Source organism: Hesperophylax consimilis, chromosome 22 (assembly GCF_061612785.1).
Source record: "Hesperophylax consimilis isolate HC1 chromosome 22, BYU_Hcon_1.0, whole genome shotgun sequence".
Taxonomy (NCBI): Eukaryota; Metazoa; Arthropoda; class Insecta; order Trichoptera; family Limnephilidae; genus Hesperophylax; species Hesperophylax consimilis.
Genome location: NC_142857.1, coordinates 23,772,310 through 23,792,660, shown reverse-complemented (window position 1 = coordinate 23,792,660; position 20,351 = coordinate 23,772,310). Strand labels below are relative to the sequence as shown.

Here is a 20,351-nt window from a genome sequence, read left to right as displayed (position 1 = left end):
AGTCCTTCTTTTATCCGTACAACAAATATTGTCTTATGTGCAGTGGTCATTGCTCAAATATCCAAGGTCCTTCGACAAGCATTTCTTACACTATCATAAAAACAACTTCTTATACACCAACATTGTTTTTAACACCACTTTATTGTATATATTTTCAATATATACAACCATCTGGTTTCAGTTCACCCTGGATTTTCATGGTGCAGGTTGAGGTGAAAGTAGGTGGAGTGAAGGGGAGGGGAATATGTTTAAAATGGGACTATTTGACAAGTCTAATTGTCCTGGGTTCGAGTCCTAGATGTGACCGTATCTTTTTCTATTTCAAATTTTCATTTAGGAATTGCTAATATTGTCTACAGTAATTAAATATTACGATTTGAGGTTTTACTCATTAAGTTATTCCAAAAAATAAAATATTCATACTAGACTTGCAGAAAAAGTCAATAGATGTCGCACATTCAAATGAAAATAAGTTATATTTAGCTAAAGACATTGTCTAGATTGCATTTAATTCGGGTTGAATCTTGCGATCATACATAATGATAGCTGCCGATAAAAATGTGCGGTGAGAAAAAATGTAGACAATGTTGGTAGTTCTTATTCGAAGTATGATTCAGTTCAATATGACTGATGGAGATAGGGTCCCAATAGCTCAGTTGGTAGAGCAGTGTGCCGGCAAGGCAAGGGTCCTGAGTTCGAGTCCTAGATGTGACAGTACCTTTTTCTGTTTCAAATTTTCGTTTAAGAATCGAATATTGTCTTCAATAATTACAATGAAACCGGTTGGTTTTATATATTGAAAATATATTCAGTAAAGTGGTGTTAAAAACAAAGCGATTTTATTATAATTATGTATACCCACAAAGCGTTTGCTACATGTGAAAATTTATGTTTTAAATGTGTGTTAAATAACACCACCGATATTCAAAAGTTTAAAAGGTAAATTATTTATATATTTGATGAAGAAGATTGACCAAGGAAGAGTCTTTTTTAATAAGATCCAAATTAATTATTTATAGAATACATCAACTAGAATACTAGATGACAGAAATATCGCAGCTGGTGGAGAAAGTGGATCTGGTTTAGTGATGTTAGTCTATATCCAGTTTCTTGAAGGATCCTTCAACTCCAAACAGATTTCCAGCATTTTGCTGCGGACCCATTCTCTTGGCTTCTACAACACGCAGTTTCTCTTCATTCAGGAAGTAATCACGGTTTGCAAGGACTTGTTCGAAGGTTTGTCCTGAAACAATCATATAAATTTAATACACGCAGGTAAACATCAGATTATATATCATTTAGAATCTTTAGTCCAGTAAAGCAATGCTACACATGTCAGTTTTCGTCTATAGTTTTCTCAAGCAACAAGCGAAAGAGAGAGATTTTTATAATATTATCATCTAGTAGTCCAGGAAAGAATCTGTTGTTCAGTAAAGCAATGTTAGATGCAACCCATCTCAGTTTTCGTCTACAGTTTTCTTAAGCAACAAACGAAAGAGAGAAATTTTTTAAATTAAAAGACAAAAACAAATAAATTGTCACATCTCACTTCTCAGCACGTCAAAGCTAGGAGCCTCTCCGCCAAGCTCCTTGGGCAGTGTTCTCTTTTCCACATGCTCATAGAGGGACTCAATCCCTTGGCCATGGATATGCAGCAGGGCCAACAGCTCCGCGTGCAAGAATGGCTTGGCCATGTTGAATAGCATGTCCATGAAGGGACCCGGGTTTACAAAGTGGATCGCTTTCAGTTTTGTGGGCATTGCATCCTGGAATAATTCAAACAGTCAAGTGTTAGGTACTCTGTTTCGCGGGAATTATCGTGTAGTAAAATCAATCACAGAAACAAAACAGCTTAACACTTCCTAAATCTGCTTTTTCCAACCTCAAAAAATTGCGTACAAATAAAATTTCGCATTTCATTACAAATGAGTTGTAGAGTTGCAAAACCCGCTCTGGAATTTTTCGCAAATCTGGAGATGTTACGAAAAACTGTTTGAATCACTTTGAATATACATTTTATGTCAAATATCAATATAATTTTATTGATACTTAGTGAAAAAATTAATAACAAATTTATTTTCAATTTACTTTATTACTTTTTGTGAATGTACCAATTTCCAAAGCGGGTTTTGTATTATTGTTGCATTATGAGTCGTTTTCTAACTCTGCCTGTAATTTATTTATTTATAGTACAAGTATTGAGTACACAGAGTATAAAAAAATTACAAAACAATTATATATAGTATAAACATTACATATTAAATTATTCAAATTAACTAAAATTTACAATGAGGCTACAGAAAACAAAATGTAAACTTTGTTAATTACGAGAAGTTGCCGTTTTCAGTGCTATTAAAAAATATCTGCTATTTCTGAATGTAGTGAAGTGACTCTTTTAGGAACATGAAATGAAATCAGTAATACCGTCTTAGGTATTTTATGTCATTGGTATATATTTTATATGTAGGTGCTGTAGGCAGTTTCAGGTTCGAGTAAAAAAGAAAGGTTTGACGTAGGACTGTTCACCCTACACGGTAATAAACCTGTAATTATGTACACCGAAACAAATGTATTGGACAACAAACTACAACATAAACCAACAACAACCCAGGACATGAAATAAATTAACCGCGAACTCGATAATCTAATTTAGCATGACGCCGTTGAGAGATTCTGAAGGATGCTGCAATGGGCTGGACATGTTGAAATAATGACAGATGACGTGAGTATCTACAATGTAACATTCAGGACAGGTTGTTTCAGATAAATTCAAATGTAACATTGTCATCAAATGGACATTCAACGCTATTTTTTTTTTTTTTAATGACATTTCAAAGGTCTATGTTAAAGGCCGATTCGAAGTCTGTTTCAGATTTTGAACAGCTTTTGATAGAAAGTTGAATTGTAGCTAGAATTGGCGTTTAGCGGGGACCTTTCAAATGTAAAAAAATGGCACTGAATTTCCATTTGAAACAATTGGGCCTCAGAGTTGGTTTCTTACCTGCACATATGTTATAATTTTCTTCAGAGTCATTATTCCTAATTTGGTCATGTGTCCCAACTGAACGCCTTCTAGGTCCATTACTCCCGCATGTCCTGTTCCAGAGGTTCCCTGAAAATAAATATTTTTCTAAACAATATGATTTTCTTGTGCGTACGAATGTGATCAAAACTGATTCTGATGTAGGAACTGTTGATTCCCTTGAGAATCAAAGGGTACCTAAATAGTTACACCATTTTTTCTACAGAATCAAAACACTACACAATTTCCTCTTAAATAGTAATAATAATAATACTTGGATGTTCTGTATAGCGTATTGTGATGTTTGGTAATAAGTTGGGTTTTCAAGCGATAGATGGCACCAGTCATAAAGCTTACTTCAGAGTCCGACAGATGTCGCTAGAGTGTAGCATTTGCCTGTGGGATATTATTGCCAGACAACAAGCTTCTAGAAACAGAGAATTACCAACCCTCGGGTAATGAACAGTGTAGCTAAATCAAGACTTATTTACTGTAATGTAAATAAACCGCAATTATTGTAAAGAACCTTTTAATTATCAAAGAGTTCCCAACACAGAAATTTGCAAGTAAAGGCAGAGATATAACATGTATGAATATATTTATTTATTAAATGCTCCATCATAATACTAACCATATACTAGACTAACTATTATAACAACTTATGCCTAACAGATTGCATCCACCGGTTTGTCGATCACACAAAAACTATATGTACAATACATTGCCAATGAACATGAAGCTGCGTTAGAATGTGTTTAACATATAAAATGAATTATTTTGTGTATATATACAGAACCATACTTACAACTTGAGATTAACACAATTACGAGATGAAGACATTTCAACTGTAACTTGAAATCATACAAATTGCAGCTCACTAAGGACGGGTTGTTTCGGAGAATTCGAACAATTTTCAAGTTGAAATTTGATGAATTGTTCAAATTCTTTGGAACAATTCATCCTAAACTAATACCTAATTAAAAATACTTGTATTCTGTTAAAATTATACTATCATTATCCATAGTGATATTGTACAGTTTTTCCAATAAGAGGTGTTATTTTGAATAGCCCGCTATTTCGGTAGATGTTACTTTTGAAGCTGTCATTTTTTGACATTTGACAAGTAGAAATTAAAAAAAAATGAACGATACACGCTTCAACAACGCATTGAAATTATTAAAATTCACTCGAGTGAATCAAATTTTTTTATTATTTTTATCATTAACTCCACACAGGAGGCCCTGAAGAAAATAATTTCCCTCAGGGCCTATGTCATCTTTGGGGATGCTGTGTGGAGTTATGGATGCTATGCAAATCATCTTGAGTGATGAGGCCCATTTCCACCTCGGTGGCTTCGTCAACAAGCAAAATTGACGCATCTGGGGCTCGGAAAACCCAAGAATTATTGTTGAAAAGCCTCTCTATCTTCAACGTGTGACTGTTTGGTGCGGTTTATGGTCCGGTGGAGTCATTGGACCTTATTTTTTTGAAAATGAGGCTGGAGCAACAGTTACGGTGAATGGATCGCTATCGAGAGATGATTAATGATTTTTTATGTCCGGAATTGGATGGTATTGATCTGGACAACGTTTACTTTCAACAAGACGGCGCTACGTGCCACACAACCAACGAAACCATTGATCTTTTACGATTGAATATCAAAATAATACCTCTTATTGGAAAACCCTGTATAATGTTAATTTTATTGTTTTGAATAGTATAATCATTCAAAAACTGCATTTGTTTCCTTGTTTTATAATATTATGTGATTCCTTTTATTGTTTATTTTTATGTCATATTGTTGTTCATATTGTTAAGGTACAAATACAAAATCAAAAACTATAATTAATGAAACTTTATTGGTTTAGATAAATAGGTTCTTAAGTGGGCGATAACGCCCCCTTGTAAGCGTTTGAGACTTTCAGGGGGGCAGTAGAATAGCCAGAGAATATTAGAGGCGTTGGAGGATTATTTATTTATTTATTTTTCATGTTCTCCGTAAAACGGTTATTCACCAATACATTATGGAGAAGATTACAAATTAGACAAAAAGTATAGCAAAACACATAAAAAGGTCAGTTTCACTACTTTGTGACATACGTCAAAAGATAATTGTTAAACTGCCTGTAGGTTACGTTAAAAATGTCGATGGTCAATGCAGACTCGTTGAGCAGTTCAGTCGCTCTGTTGACTGGGGCGTTCTGATAGGCAGAAGTCCTCGCTTTTGGAGCATAAAAAAGGGTATGGGACCTTCCACGAGTATACTTGTCTGGGACATATAAGTTAATCTCTTTCAAAATAGATGGATTATGTATAGTTCCAGAGATTATCTTAAAAAAATGTTTTCCTAAAAATATTTTTCGGCGGGCTTCTAATGTATTAAGATCGAGCATTCCTGCTAAGAATAAGGATGGATACAGGAAAGGGTAGTACATATATTCCCTCATATATAGGTAACGCATGAATCTCTTTTGTACTTTTTCTATTTCGAGAATATGGTTTTGCTCAGAAGGGGCCCAAATAATGGAGCTATATTCCAAGATACTGCGAACAAGTGCTTCATACGTTCTTCGGATTGCGATTCCGTTGGTAAATGATCTTGAATTACGAAGAACAAATCCAAGCATTTTGTTGGCACGGGAGACAATATCAGATATATGGGATTTGAAAGAGAGATTTGCTTCAAAAATTACGCCAAGGTCTCGAATCTCATTTTTACGTGTTAATTCATGTTTATTAATGTGGTAGGGGAACAGGAATGTATCTTTGGACCTTGTAAATGTAACTACACTGCATTTCTGAATACTGAAGGGTAAGTTGTTCAGTTCCGACCATTTGACAAGAGAATCAAGATCGTTCTGCAGAAGAATGGAATCGATGTAACTTTTGATTGCTTTGAAAAGTTTTATATCGTCAGCAAAAAGGAGATATTTTGAGTGGTTTATAGTGTTGCCAATGTCATTGATGAATAAGAGAAAGAGAAGGGGTCCTAGATTCGATCCCTGGGGAATCCCGGAGTTAGTTTTGTATTCGTGAGAGATATGGTGTCCGTAACTGACATACTGACGACGATTGCGTAAGTAGCTAGCCATAAAAGCGAGGAAATTCTGAGAGAATCCGATGTCACTTAATTTTTTTAATAAAATATCATGGTCGACTTTATCAAATGCTTTCTCGAAGTCTGTATAAATCACATCAACAGGTACAAAATTTTCAAATGAATTGTGGATGTGGATGTGGGCTGGTACAAAATACAGTCTAAAAAGACGAAAAAAACCGCGCTAATCACGTACTATTAAACCAAAGTAAATTTTAATATTCTTTAATTTTTTGTTATTGTATGTTTTGTAATAATTTTATCACGTGTGCGAAAATGCACTTATTTCGGTAGTTCGGGATTGGATCAAAATTGAACTGAAAGATCCATTACATTCAGATCTATATTAAATTTGATGATATGAAAATTTTAATTTGAATTATGAAAATTTAAAACTCTCGATTTCACTTGAAATGACTCATATATACTCGTAAATACAGGTTAGTAAAATACTTTTAGTAAAAAATAGCAAAAAAATTGTTATTAAGTTAGAGTAGAGTAAACTATAACAAGTTTCTGTTGAATGATTTTTTTTTTTTTTTTTAAATAAAGACAAACATTCCCGGGTTACGAATAACCTGACAATATTTGAAAATCTCCTACTACCACCACAGTAAGCTGTGTTGTGATGGAGGAGCCAGCCGAGGAATTGAACACACTACGCCCGAGTGAGACCCGAGTGAGACCCAAGCGCGATGTCAACTCGGCCACCGACCGGTCAAATAGGTTATAGGAATAACTTTGTTTTAGAATGCATTGATAGTATTTTTAAGAAATATTATTATCAAATATAAATATCACGTTATCAGTACCTTCACTACATACCACGTCAGCTCAAAGACAATTTTTGAAGTGAAACTTCTTTACGCGCGTTATGCATTTTCGAGGACCGGAGTAAAACCGTGATCATTTCGCTATAGGAGCCTAGCTAATATTATATACCTACCTAGTTTAGGTCACTCTCCAAACTCAGCTTCGCGGTCTAGAGGCAGAGCGCCCGACTGTTGTCGTGAAGAACCGAGGTTCGATCCCCGCTTTAAATAAAATTTTTTTCTTTTTGTGATTTTTTTAATACGAGGAAAAGTGATAAAATGCTCTCGTGCTGCGACTTTGTCAGGCATACATATAAGAAGATATCTACATGATTGTTGTCAAAAATGCACATTTATATTTTTTTATTGAGTAATTTATTTTAAGAATTTTTGCGATCGAACCTTCTAATTCTGTTTGAAACGATCGATTGAAGGAAGCGAATTTTGTATCGTAATATAATATCATTATACAAACTCCGTTATAAAAATAAGCGCGGGACAAGTCAATTGAGGAGTACACGTTGTATACGCGGTTCTCGTCGCGCGAGATACCTCTCCTCGCGGTCTAGAGGCAGAGCGTTCGATACTCGTTATGCAGGACCCGGGTTCGAATCCCATATTTTTGTAACTTTTAATTTTTTTTATCACATGCTACTTATAAATATGTCAATATTAGGAATCTAGTTAAACGTTCATTTGTTAACAACACGCCTATAAATAAATTTATGCTTTTTAAAACTATAATGTACAGCATTCTGAATAATAATAATATGAAATGAAAAGAGAGAGAGAGAAGAATACTAAAAGTTTCACTTCCGTCGTGCGTAGGCTTGCCACACACTGTATTTTTTTTCTTCCTAGCTCCTAAAATCTTTAACCTTATCCCTGAAAACCTAAAAACCGTGAGTCAACCCCATTCCTTTAAAAAACAAATCACGAAATGGATCCTTACACGGAATAACTACATTACAACTACAATACCCATTCATTCTACACTATCAATTTAATCACCTTTCAGACAAAACATAATATATCCTTATTCCCTAACTTAGCGGTATAGTATGTACGTAATTAATTAGTGTGATCTATTTACTAATAATTTCTTAAATTCTGTAACCTCTCCATCCTCTTCTTGCAACCCAAACTAGCTAAACATCATTTTTCATTTTTGTATTATAGTAATGTATAGATTCTATGTCCGCAAACTGTAAAATTCACCCGCCATAACACAAGGTCATCTCTAGCATGGAGGGTGAAATATCACTAAAAACCACATGTACTCTCTAAATCATGTATCAATAAAATAAAATAAAATCATAAATAGTTACATCGATAACATTTGAGTGGTTTCTCTACCGAATGCTTAAGAAAACTAAAAATGGCTACTCACAAATTGTTGTAAAACAATGTCATTTACAAACATGAAGTACTTGACAGAGTCAATTAAGTTCCATCTGGCCGGGTTGGTATCGTGCAGCTTCATATAGACCACACGTCCTCCCCCCTTCATAGGCTCTGGTAAAGTTACAATGGTTCTGAAAGATTATTCATTTTTATTAGTTTTAGTTAGTTGAACCTAAGAAGCCCTGGAAAGAATATTAGTGCGATTTCGTATGAATGGCATTGAAGCCTAATCTTGGGTGAGGGGAAATTGCTTGGCAGCCATCTAATATGACTAACTTTTGAACCAATTTGGGTAATTTGGTAGGTTTCGGCAATTTCCATGCATCTTTCCCGTCACCCTGCGGCTTCAAATTGTTCTGGAATTGCTCCGTCCAGGGCTTTTTAGGTCTATGGGGCTCCTAGATTGAGAAGGTACACAATGTCACTAAATCGAGCAACCATTTTTATTTTGAGGAACCTGTTCCAAAAGTAACTGAATAAATAACCCGTTCCAAATCGATCTCCGGTTTGGAATCGGATTATTGTCTTGTTACTTATGAAACCTGTTCCTCAATAATGAAAACAAAATGACTTATTTAAAAAAAAGTCAAATATTCATGATTTTTAATATTTTAAACATTCTAAACAAAACCGGTTTATTTTTTTTATCAATTAGTTTAGTATAGAAATAACAAAACTTACTTAATTTGAAACCATGGGGTGAGAAGGAATATATGTATGGAAATACCAAAACCTACATTATTTGAGCCGCGGGGTAAGGGGGTATATACATATATTGAAATAACAAAACCTAGGGAGAATGAGTACGGAAACAGCGCAACCTTCCTAATTTGAAGCTGCGGGGAGAGGGGTATATGTATGCAAAAACAAAACCTACTTAATTTGAAGGCGCGGGGTGAGTGGGAATATGTATGGAATTACCAAAACCTACTTAATTTGAAGCCGTGGGGTGAGGGGGAGTATGTATGGAAATACCAAAACCTACTTTATTAGAGCCACGGGGTGATGAGGAATATGTATGGAAATAACAAATCCTACCAATTTGAAGCCGTGGGGTGAAGGGATTATGTATGGAAATACCAAAACCTACTTTATCGGAAGCCGCGGGTGTGGGGGGATATGTATGGAAATATAAAACCTACTTAATTTGAAGGCGCGGGGTAAGTGGGAATATGTATGGAATTACCAAAACCTACTTAATTTGAAGCCGTGGGGTGAGGGGGAGTATGTATGGAAATACCAAAACCTACTTTATTAGAGCCACGGGGTGATGAGGAATATGTTTGGAAATAACAAATCCTACCAATTTGAAGCCGTGGGGTGAAGGGATTATGTATGGAAATACCAAAACCTACTTTATTGGAAGCCGCGGGTGTGGGGGGATATGTATGGAAATATAAAACCTACTTAATTTGAAGGCGCGGGGTGAGTGGGAATATGTATGGAATTACCAAAACCTACTTAATTTGAAGCCGTGGGGTGAGGGGGAGTATGTATGGAAATACCAAAACCTACTTTATTAGAGCCACGGGGTGATGAGGAATATGTTTGGAAATAACAAATCCTACCAATTTGAAGCCGTGGGGTGAAGGGATTATGTATAGAAATACCAAAACCTACTTTATTGGAAGCCGCGGGTGTGGGGGGATATGTACGGAAATATAAAACCTACTTAATTTGAAGGCGCGGGGTGAGTGGGAATATGAATGGAATTACCAAAACCTACTTAATTTGAAGCCGTGGGGTGAGGGGGAGTATGTATGGAAATACCAAAACCAACTTTATTAGAGCCACGGGGTGATGAGGAATATGTTTGGAAATAACAAATCCTACCAATTTGAAGCCGTGGGGTGAAGGGATTATGTATGGAAATACCAAAACCTACTTTATTGGAAGCCGCGGGTGTGGGGGGATATGTATGGAAATATAAAACCTACTTAATTTGAAGGCGCGGGGTGAGTGGGAATATGAATGGAATTACCAAAACCTACTTTATTTGAAGCCGTGGGGTGAAGGGGAGTATGTATGGAAATACCAAAACCTACTTTATTAGAGCCACGGGGTGATGAGGAATATGTATGGAAATAACAAATCCTACCAATTTGAAGCCGTGGGGTGAAGGGATTATGTATGGAAATACCAAAACCTACTTTATTGGAAGCCGCGGGTGTGGGGGGATATGTATGGAAATATAAAACCTACTTAATTTGAAGGCGCGGGGTGAGTGGGAATATGTATGGAATTACCAAAACCTACTTAATTTGAAGCCGTGGGGTGAGGGGGAGTATGTATGGAAATACCAAAACCTACTTTATTAGAGCCACGGGATGATGAGGAATATGTATGGAAATAACAAATCCTACCAATTTGAAGCCGTGGGGTGAAGGGATTATGTATGGAAATACCAAAACCTACTTTATTGGAAGCCGCGGGTGTGGGGGGATATGTATGGAAATATAAAACCTACTTAATTTGAAGGCGCGGGGTGAGTGGGAATATGTATGGAAATACCTAAACCTACTTTATTGGAAGCCGCGGGTGTGGGGGGATATGTATGGAAATATAAAACCTACTTAATTTGAAGGCGCGGGGTGAGTGGGAATATGAATGGAATTACCAAAACCTACTTTATTTGAAGCCGTGGGGTGAAGGGGAGTATGTATGGAAATACCAAAACCTACTTTATTAGAGCCACGGGGTGATGAGGAATATGTATGGAAATAACAAATCCTACCAATTTGAAGCCGTGGGGTGAAGGGATTATGTATGGAAATACCAAAACCTACTTTATTGGAAGCCGCGGGTGTGGGGGGATATGTATGGAAATATAAAACCTACTTAATTTGAAGGCGCGGGGTGAGTGGGAATATGTATGGAATTACCAAAACCTACTTAATTTGAAGCCGTGGGGTGAGGGGGAGTATGTATGGAAATACCAAAACCTACTTTATTAGAGCCACGGGATGATGAGGAATATGTATGGAAATAACAAATCCTACCAATTTGAAGCCGTGGGGTGAAGGGATTATGTATGGAAATACCAAAACCTACTTTATTGGAAGCCGCGGGTGTGGGGGGATATGTATGGAAATATAAAACCTACTTAATTTGAAGGCGCGGGGTGAGTGGGAATATGTATGGAAATACCTAAACCTACTTTATTGGAAGCCGCGGGTGTGGGGGGATATGTATGGAAATATAAAACCTACTTAATTTGAAGGCGCGGGGTGAGTGGGAATATGTATGGAAATACCTAAACCTACTTTATTGGAAGCCGCGGGTGTGGGGGGATATGTATGGAAATATAAAACCTACTTAATTTGAAGGCGCGGGGTGAGTGGGAATATGTATGGAAATACCTAAACCTACTTTATTGGAAGCCGCGGGTGTGGGGGGATATGTATGGAAATATAAAACCTACTTAATTTGAAGGCGCGGGGTGAGTGGGAATATGTATGGAAATACCTAAACCTACTTTATTGGAAGCCGCGGGTGTGGGGGGATATGTATGGAAATATAAAACCTACTTAATTTGAAGGCGCGGGGTGAGTGGGAATATGTATGGAATTACCAAAACCTACTTAATTTGAAGCCGTGGGGTGAGGGGGAGTATGTATGGAAATACCAAAACCTACTTTATTAGAGCCACGGGGTGATGAGGAATATGTTTGGAAATAACAAATCCTACCAATTTGAAGCCGTGGGGTGAAGGGATTATGTATGGAAATACCAAAACCTACTTTATTGGAAGCCGCGGGTGTGGGGGGATATGTATGGAAATATAAAACCTACTTAATTTGAAGGCGCGGGGTGAGTGGGAATATGTATGGAATTACCAAAACCTACTTAATTTGAAGCCGTGGGGTGAGGGGGAGTATGTATGGAAATACCAAAACCTACTTTATTAGAGCCACGGGGTGATGAGGAATATGTATGGAAATAACAAATCCTACCAATTTGAAGCCGTGGAGTGAAGGGATTATGTATGGAAATACCAAAACCTACTTTATTGGAAGCCGCGGGTGTGGGGGGATATGTATGGAAATATAAAACCTCCTTAATTTGAAGGCGCGGGGTGAGTGGGAATATGTATGGAATTACCAAAACCTACTTAATTTGAAGCCGTGGGGTGAGGGGGAGTATGTATGGAAATACCAAAACCTACTTTATTAGAGCCACGGGATGATGAGGAATATGTATGGAAATAACAAATCCTACCAATTTGAAGCCGTGGGGTGAAGGGATTATGTATGGAAATACCAAAACCTACTTTATTGGAAGCCGCGGGTGTGGGGGGATATGTATGGAAATATAAAACCTACTTAATTTGAAGGCGCGGGGTGAGTGGGAATATGTATGGAATTACCAAAACCTACTAAATTTGAAGCCGCGGGGTAAGGGGATTATAGAGTAAGGATGCCATTTACCGGGTACTTTTTTTTGATCAGCCATAAAACGAAGAAATGATTGAATTTTCTGAAAATGAGTTTGTATGTGTATAACTGTATTAATCTTTTATCATGTATGTACAATAAAAATAATTTTGCGGCCGTACTTAAAAACACAAAAGCAAAAATATGTGAAAGGAGAAATTTTGTCTTTGAAAAAAAGAGGTCCTTATATCGGGTACCATACCTGCCTTTTATCGGGTACCCGGTGATAGGATGCCTACCATTTATCGGGTACCCGGTAATACGCATAAAAAGTATTTCTACAGGTGCTTTGAAAAAAAAATTTTTTTTTTCAATAAAACATAGTTAATTAAGTTATAAAAAGTCTGTTTATTTTCGTACTGTTATGTTCAACCGTTAAGGCAAATATCACATATGAAATCGAAATTCCCGTTATCGGAACATTCTACGTGAGCCCATTTTTTACATGCAATGCATTTTATCCATTTTTCTCCTCTGAGATTAGATGAATATGCTTTGTTACAGTAAACGCACGCTGCATCTTCTTCATCGGTATCTGGATCATCGTCGGTATCCATGAAAATAACAGAGTCATCGTTACTCTCACCACTGCTGGAATCTGATGTGTCCACTTTTTTTTGCTTCCGTTTCATCTTCGTTGTATTTTCAGTTTTCGTCTGTTTTTTTATAGTGCGTTGTTTACCTTTAACCAAATTTAATTTACTGACGCCTTTCTTATCTTGTTTAGCTAAAGACTCACTTAAATTGTTTTTGTATGGGGATCCTGAAATTAAACAAGCAGATCCGGTTCTTTTACTTGTGTTAGGTTTAACAGTGGGTAGTTTTTTAATGTCAATACATCTAATGGGATCATTGCTTGAAGATGCAGCAGGGGTATCTACAGTGCCAACAGTTGCCCACGCCTGAGTGAGATGTGTGCCAGAATCAAGTAACTCAGCTTCTAGCGTAATATTTTGTGATTCTTCCGGTTCTGGAACATCGTGAGCAGCAAAATCGTGGTCTCTGAATATGAAACGATTGCAAGGAAATATGCCACTTTTGCGGAAACCATTGATGGCCACTTCAACAGTTGCACTACGTTGGTATGCTTGCCCCATAAGACTTGCGACTTGTAATGGAGTCACCATTCTTCCGACATTATTCCTCAACCACGTAGTTACAGCTTTTGAATAATATGTTTTAAATGGCCCCATAAAAGCTAGGTCTAGCGGTTGCATCTTAGGAGTTGAATGTGGGGGTAAACAAATTATTATAACGCCATTGTCGCGGGCCATGTTGATTACGTCAATATTTCGTGTATGCGAGTAATGACCATCAAGAATAAGAATAATTTGATCCCCTTTAGAAGGCCTTGTGTATTTAACGAAGTGGCAAAACCAATCAGTAAAAATATTTTGCTGAACCCAGCCTGAAGGATGGCACGCCGATGTAGCTCCTGGAGGAGCTCCATCCATGAGTTCTGCTTTCATGTTTTTACGGAGAAATATGAGCATCGGAGGTACGTAGTTGCCAGATGCACTCATACATGTTATAACAGTTATGAGGGCTCCTCTTTCTGCAGATGTTATAGCTCCGACTTGCTTCTTTCCTTTCAGCGATAATATTTTTGGCAATTTACTTTGCACAATGCTGATACCGGTTTCATCTACGTTGTAAATTCTAGTTGGGGAATTATCAACACTGTCTAATTGTGCCTCCAAAATATCAAAAAATTTTGAAACATTGTCTGGGTTGAAACCTTTAATACGTGCCAAAGACGTGCCTTGGGGCTTCCTCTTGGAAAGATGGGGGTGTCTCTGTAAAAATAATTTAAGCCATTTTGCACCAGCAGACCTTTTTTCGACGTTAAACGGATGTGGTATTTTGTTTAAATCGGCAAGTTGAAAAGCTAAACTTTTGACATCAGCGAGAGTGAGTCCGTAGAACCGTTCATCCATTTGAATACTGCAGTACTGCACAAGCTGTTTTTCAAATTCTGCTGACAGTGTAGGCTTTCTTCCAGACTTCTGGGAAATTAGTTTGTCGATGCAACTTATTTGCTTCTTATTTCTTACGTAATCTTCTAAAGTAGTCTGTGGGACATGGAACTCCCGGGCTGCTTTCATATATCCCATCGTTTTGTTTTGAACAGCTTCTATAGCTCTTTTCATATCTGAAGGATCCCATTTTTTGCGTGTTGAAGTTGCCATCTAAAACAAATATTAGCTGAATAAATTAAGCCTTTTATCGGGTACCCGAAGTTGGCCATTACCGGGTACCCGGTATTGTGGATATCACAAATCTGAACAACGAAATGATGACAGAAACGTATAGAGCGATGAAATGTCCAAAGAATGCATGTCGTGTGAACTTAACTACATAGGTTAAAAGAAAAATAATAATAACTATAAAAAAAACACTTACCCTTGTTATCAAAATATGCCGTGTTAAAACTGCCTTGATAAACTATTTATCAGATTTTTTGCAAAAATGCCTGCCACTTAATGAACGTGTGAGTGACGGTTGTCGATCTTCGCCTTATAATGGCGGATGGTAAGATCTCTGTTTTACCGGTCGATTAGTTCGCGCAGTTGGCACCAGTTTCGACATAAAGGGGTACCCGGAATTGGGCAACTACCCGGTAAATGGCGTCTTTACTCTATATGGAAATACCAAAACCTACTTTATTTGAAGCCGCGTAGTTTGGGGGAATATGTATGGATTCACTATGCACCACTTTTCATGCAAACATTTCAAAAGTTTGTCATACAAGATGGCTTCCAGGCAATTTCACACCTCTCGAAATTTGGCTTCAATGACATTCATACAATATCTATTTATTTATTTATTCAAACGCTATATAATGGCTTTTACAATACAGTTATAATCGAATTACATAAGAATTGAAGAATTGAAGAATCGAATTGTATAAGACCTGTCATATGTCGAAGTATGAGGTGAGGTTATTGCACTAATGCTTTGTCCAGGGCTCTTTAGGTCCATGCCATCAGCAGGTGTCCTACCCGACTTTAACTAGCGATTCTGGAGCATATTTGGAGTAAAAATGCAAATATTGTTTTCCTGTATGTCATTGATTACAATTAAGACAAACACAAAAATATTTTTCTATCACACGACGCCACTGATCACAGTGCCCCACGTCGCAATGGATAACGTGACACGTGTTTTGTCCTGTATAGAGCGTATCACGTGAAAAGGGACTGGGACACGGTCAAGCGGCTTGATCGCAAGCACGTAGTTTTTTTGTCTATTGTTGTCTATTGTTGTCTATTATTGTCTATGCTTAGCGGCTTGACAGCCCGCATCAAGCCTCTCCGTCAAGCATGGCCACGCCTTCCTGTGATTTCGTGGTGGTCTATGTATATGTACTTCTATGCCTTCCTGTCATTTCGTGACTCGCGGCAAAATGGAATCTGTCAAAGACAAAGCGTTCTTGGCTCTTACGTTAGCTTTATGTTTTAATAAAATAATAAAAAGAAACGAATTTGGTGTCAAGAATGGTACAAGTTAAGGTACCGCTTTACCCATGAGCATTTGCAAAGTGTATTACAGGCTACAGTTATTTTTTGTATGAATATCTTGTGCGGTATTCATACAAAAAATATGTTTTCTCCATTGAAAATTCAGAAAATTATTTATTCTACAGTTTGATTATTAATGACCTTGAAAACCGCTGTCATAATTATTAAAAAATACTAAAATACTTCCAGAATTTTTAAATTAGATGGATTTCTACAAATTGAACACAAAAACAATAACTAAGTACCTATTTTATAACAATTTTATTCAATTTATATCATTGTTTATGATTCGTGATATTTATTTGTCTATTCCCACAAAAATATAAATTCGCATCAAGCCCCGCCGCCAGCACGTAGAATTGCGCAATGCTTGCAAGCCAGCTTCGGTACACGGTCAAAATGCTTGTCACAAAGTGCCATAGACAATAAACTACGTGCTTGCGATCAAGCCGCTTGACCGTGTCCCAATCCCAATACGTTAGGTTGTATCCGTATTTTAAATTCTGGAGAAAATTAAACGGTTCCTTAAATTAGGCATTTAATGTCAGGCCTCACATGATTTCAGAAATGTGTTGCATAGCGGGCAGCAGGGGGTCCCTGTTGCTAAAGAACTCTGGTACGTGTGTCCTGATGGTGTAGTAATTCTCTATGGTTCTCTTGGCAAACTCCACGCTGAACAGGCAGCTATGCAGAAAGAGGATCAGCTGCAATTCTGAAAGAAATGTATGCTTATTAAGTCCATATGTAATGCATTATTCAAATACAGTAACAAAGGATTCAATAAAAGAACGATAAAATGAACCCTAAAACAATAATGAATAACAAAATTAAGACCTCATCTCTTTTTCACATTTAGTTTCCAAAGAGATTCATAGTTTTTTATAACCAAATCCTTATTAAAATATTATATACTGTACACAATATTATTGTTATTGTCACAATGTTTACAAAAAATGTAAACATTAATTTATGTATCAAATACGTCTGTCTCGACACAGGTTTATCCTAGTTAGACAGACATCGAAAAAAAAAACCTGTAAAAAAACTTTATATTGGTTATTAAGATAATTAATTTAATACAAATTTTTTTTTAAAAGTACTTAGCATCAATAATTATGATCTTCTTTATACGAAGTAAGTGAATGATTAGTTAATTAATTTTCGCAATAGTCCAGTTGTTTTCTTTTAAATCGAGGTAATTTACTCATTAGACTAATAATTATGACGTTTAATGCGGGTAGTTGTAACTGGACTATTTAAATGAAGATTATAATATATTTCCTTGAATCATGACAGCTTTAATTAATGGGGCTTCAATGTTCACGAGGAACAGCGGTTGTAATTCTCGGGCCAAATAAACTCGGCTGTTAAGTTGTTATGTTATTAACTTATATGGAAACCAATACGAGATATATTTATAGAAAACGAAATTTTTTGTAAATCCAATACAAGTTAGGAGGCTGCTTTGAATGAGTGTCCCGGCCTTGTGATTTAGGAGGTTTTCGTGGAAGTTACAGTGCCTTTAGGATACTCTGACAATTACCTGATTACCACCTCTGTCCCATCCTCCATGAAACGCCATCCTGACAAACATGTAAAGAGGAGGTATGGTAGGTACTACAGGGCAGACAAATGGACGGCATGCCGTGCATTTTCAGCGGTTTTCCTTGGAATGTGGTCTGCTTTAACTCCGAGGATCCAGGTAATCAAGTTAGCGATGGATTGCTACATTCTCTTCCCTGTCAAATCTTCTGGTGCGGGCACAAAGCCGTGGTTTGACCATCGCTGTGCTGAAGCAGTCAGTCTCAATATCATGGCTTATAAACGCACTACGGAAAATTGACCCCATGGATAACCATTTGGATTGTGGAGAACGGGAAAGGATTGCAAGAGTATTCTAAATAAAGGTAAGTGCGACCACGATCAAGAAATTTCCAAAACTGGCCGATTGCCCCACTGGTAGCCGTTCTTTGTCAGAATCGGGAGAATCGCGAATTTCTGTCAGTCGGGAGAAATTTCTGCAGAACTACTTTCTCACCTATGACCAAGCCAAAACAAAACATCAGTTATTTGCCAAAATTTTCGAGGTAACCCAACTTTTCAAGATAACGGAGAGACTGCGATTTACAATAATGATGGAACCAAAGATCCGGAATTAAGAGTCCACTTGACAGGAGCCACTTCGGGAGCTTTTTTTAACATTAACCCCGCACAAGAGGCCCTGAGGAAAATAATTTCCCTCAGGTCCATATTATTATGTCATCTTTTCGGATGCAGTGTAGAGGGTCTTTTTTAAGGAAAGGAAGAAGAGGAAGTTCTGGGAAGGTAAAAGGTACGAGGGTTGGGTAGGAATCTAGAAATCAGTGTATCCAGTAGTGATGGAGGTATGCGACCCACTGTGGCGTAAGTCCAGAGCCAAGGCGAGAGGTCAAAGGATCTTCCAAAACCAGCCTCTCCCGATTCGGCACATCACGCAGCTGGTGGGCAAGCGCCTCCTGAACACACCTCACCCGATAAACAGTTAGGGTGAACTATTGCAGAGGTGGTTATCCAATAAATGGTACTCCCACCCGCCTCCCAAAATGATATAGCTTGGTGTCGTATCTGATAATTATATACATCTGCTAAATAATCCAAGAACCAATGAACTCACCAGGCACGTCAGGAAGATGGGCTTGTTTCTTTACCCACTCACGGAGACTATCCAAGTCTTTCTGCTGCATCTCGGGGTTCTTTCTGAACTCTTCTTCCACTGATATCGTCTGGGTCATAGCTTTATTCGCCATTCTTTTTTAGTCTAAAATAAAATAGTAATTAACATAATTATACAGTATTTTTTGGTTATTGTTATTGTTACAGCTGTTTCATCATTATTTCATAATTATTAAAAAAATTAAGATAACATTAATGTGGGGAAAACAGACTTCGAAATACCCCCACGGAATATGAAATCTCTTGTCACAATTATTTTATTAGTAAATCGGTTTAACCGGTAATAAATCATTTTAAATTAGGAGGGGGTAAAATGGAATCATATAAATTAGTCGTCTAAACGTGGTTAAAACCGCAGTTTGAAAATGGACTTGAATGCCGAAACAGCTGGAACAATAACAAAAATCAAAAAATACTTAATAATTATATTATTAAATTTGATTTTAATTAAATTTAAAAAAAATAAATGGAGTTCTACGAATTAAATACAAAAACAATAAATAACACACTCAACGTCCATAATTTCCGCAACACATTATTTATTAACGCCCTTATATTATTTTTTATTTATTGTGCTTTACTCGACTTAGTAACATTTATTGTGTGTGTTAAAATCAAGTACACGCAGGTTGAGTAATCTACTAGTAATATCACAGTAGTATTTTAATATCACGAGTACATCTCTAAATAGTATAAAATAAAGTCGCTATCCGCCTGTCTGTTTGTGCGCTTAGTTCTTCTAAACAACGCAATGGATATTGATATTGTTTTCACTATCATTTAGAAAATTTCTTCCGGAAGGTTTATATATATAATACATGCATATTGTATTTATAGAAAGCAGAGAAAAGTCGATGTTTTATAATCAAGTCGTAAACATATTTTTTCGAGCACTATATTGCCGACGCTGGCTAAACCTCATGAGATACATCAAAATATTGTACTACGGAATTGTATATCTTAAAAAGGCCTACAGAAAAGTACTTTTGTTTTATGTCTATCTCCCAAGGATAACCCCTAGCAACGCCGGGTAAATGTCAGCTAGTACATAAATATTTTTATTGCAAAACGTGTTACGATAATAAATACGTACTTTTAGTAGGTATTAAAAAATTGATCATTAAACAGCACACGCATAAACAATTTCTAAAATGATGTGAATTTATTTATTTATTTATTTGTTAAGACATACCCAGTACAGTAAGATACAGTTAGATATTTTTAGTTATTACATAGTTGTAGTACCTATTACGTATGTCCATAAAATATCATTACGTAATTTCGCCTGAGATTGTTGTAAAAGGAAGGAAGTGTGTGGATAGATAATAATAAATGAATTGAAAACAAGAA

The 20,351-nt window shown here is 36.7% G+C and overlaps 1 protein-coding gene across 1 annotated transcript; it reads right to left on the bottom strand.

The window, feature by feature from the left end:
* Positions 1 to 1,091: 1,091 nt before the first annotated feature.
* LOC149413285 (alpha-tocopherol transfer protein-like) lies at positions 1,092 to 19,075 on the bottom strand. Its single transcript, XM_089645454.1, has 6 exons — positions 18,943 to 19,075; positions 16,845 to 17,001; positions 8,322 to 8,466; positions 3,002 to 3,112; positions 1,550 to 1,766; positions 1,092 to 1,243 (listed from the first exon to the last, which is right to left on the bottom strand). The coding sequence occupies exons 1-6, from the start codon at positions 19,073 to 19,075 to the stop codon at positions 1,092 to 1,094; spliced, it is 915 nt and encodes a 304-aa protein (XP_089501580.1).
* Positions 19,076 to 20,351: the final 1,276 nt, after the last annotated feature.

Excerpts from the sequence above, each read along its gene's own strand:
- LOC149413285 (XM_089645454.1), bottom strand. The coding sequence starts at position 19,075 with ATGGCGAATAAAGCTATGACCCAGACGATATCAGTGGAAGAAGAGTTC. Across the intron at positions 17,002-18,942 it reads CCATCTTCCTGACGTGCCTG|AATTGCAGCTGATCCTCTTT; the intron begins GTGAGTTCATTG and ends CATTTCTTTCAG. Across the intron at positions 1,767-3,001 it reads AAATTATAACATATGTGCAG|GATGCAATGCCCACAAAACT; the intron begins GTAAGAAACCAA and ends GAATTATTCCAG.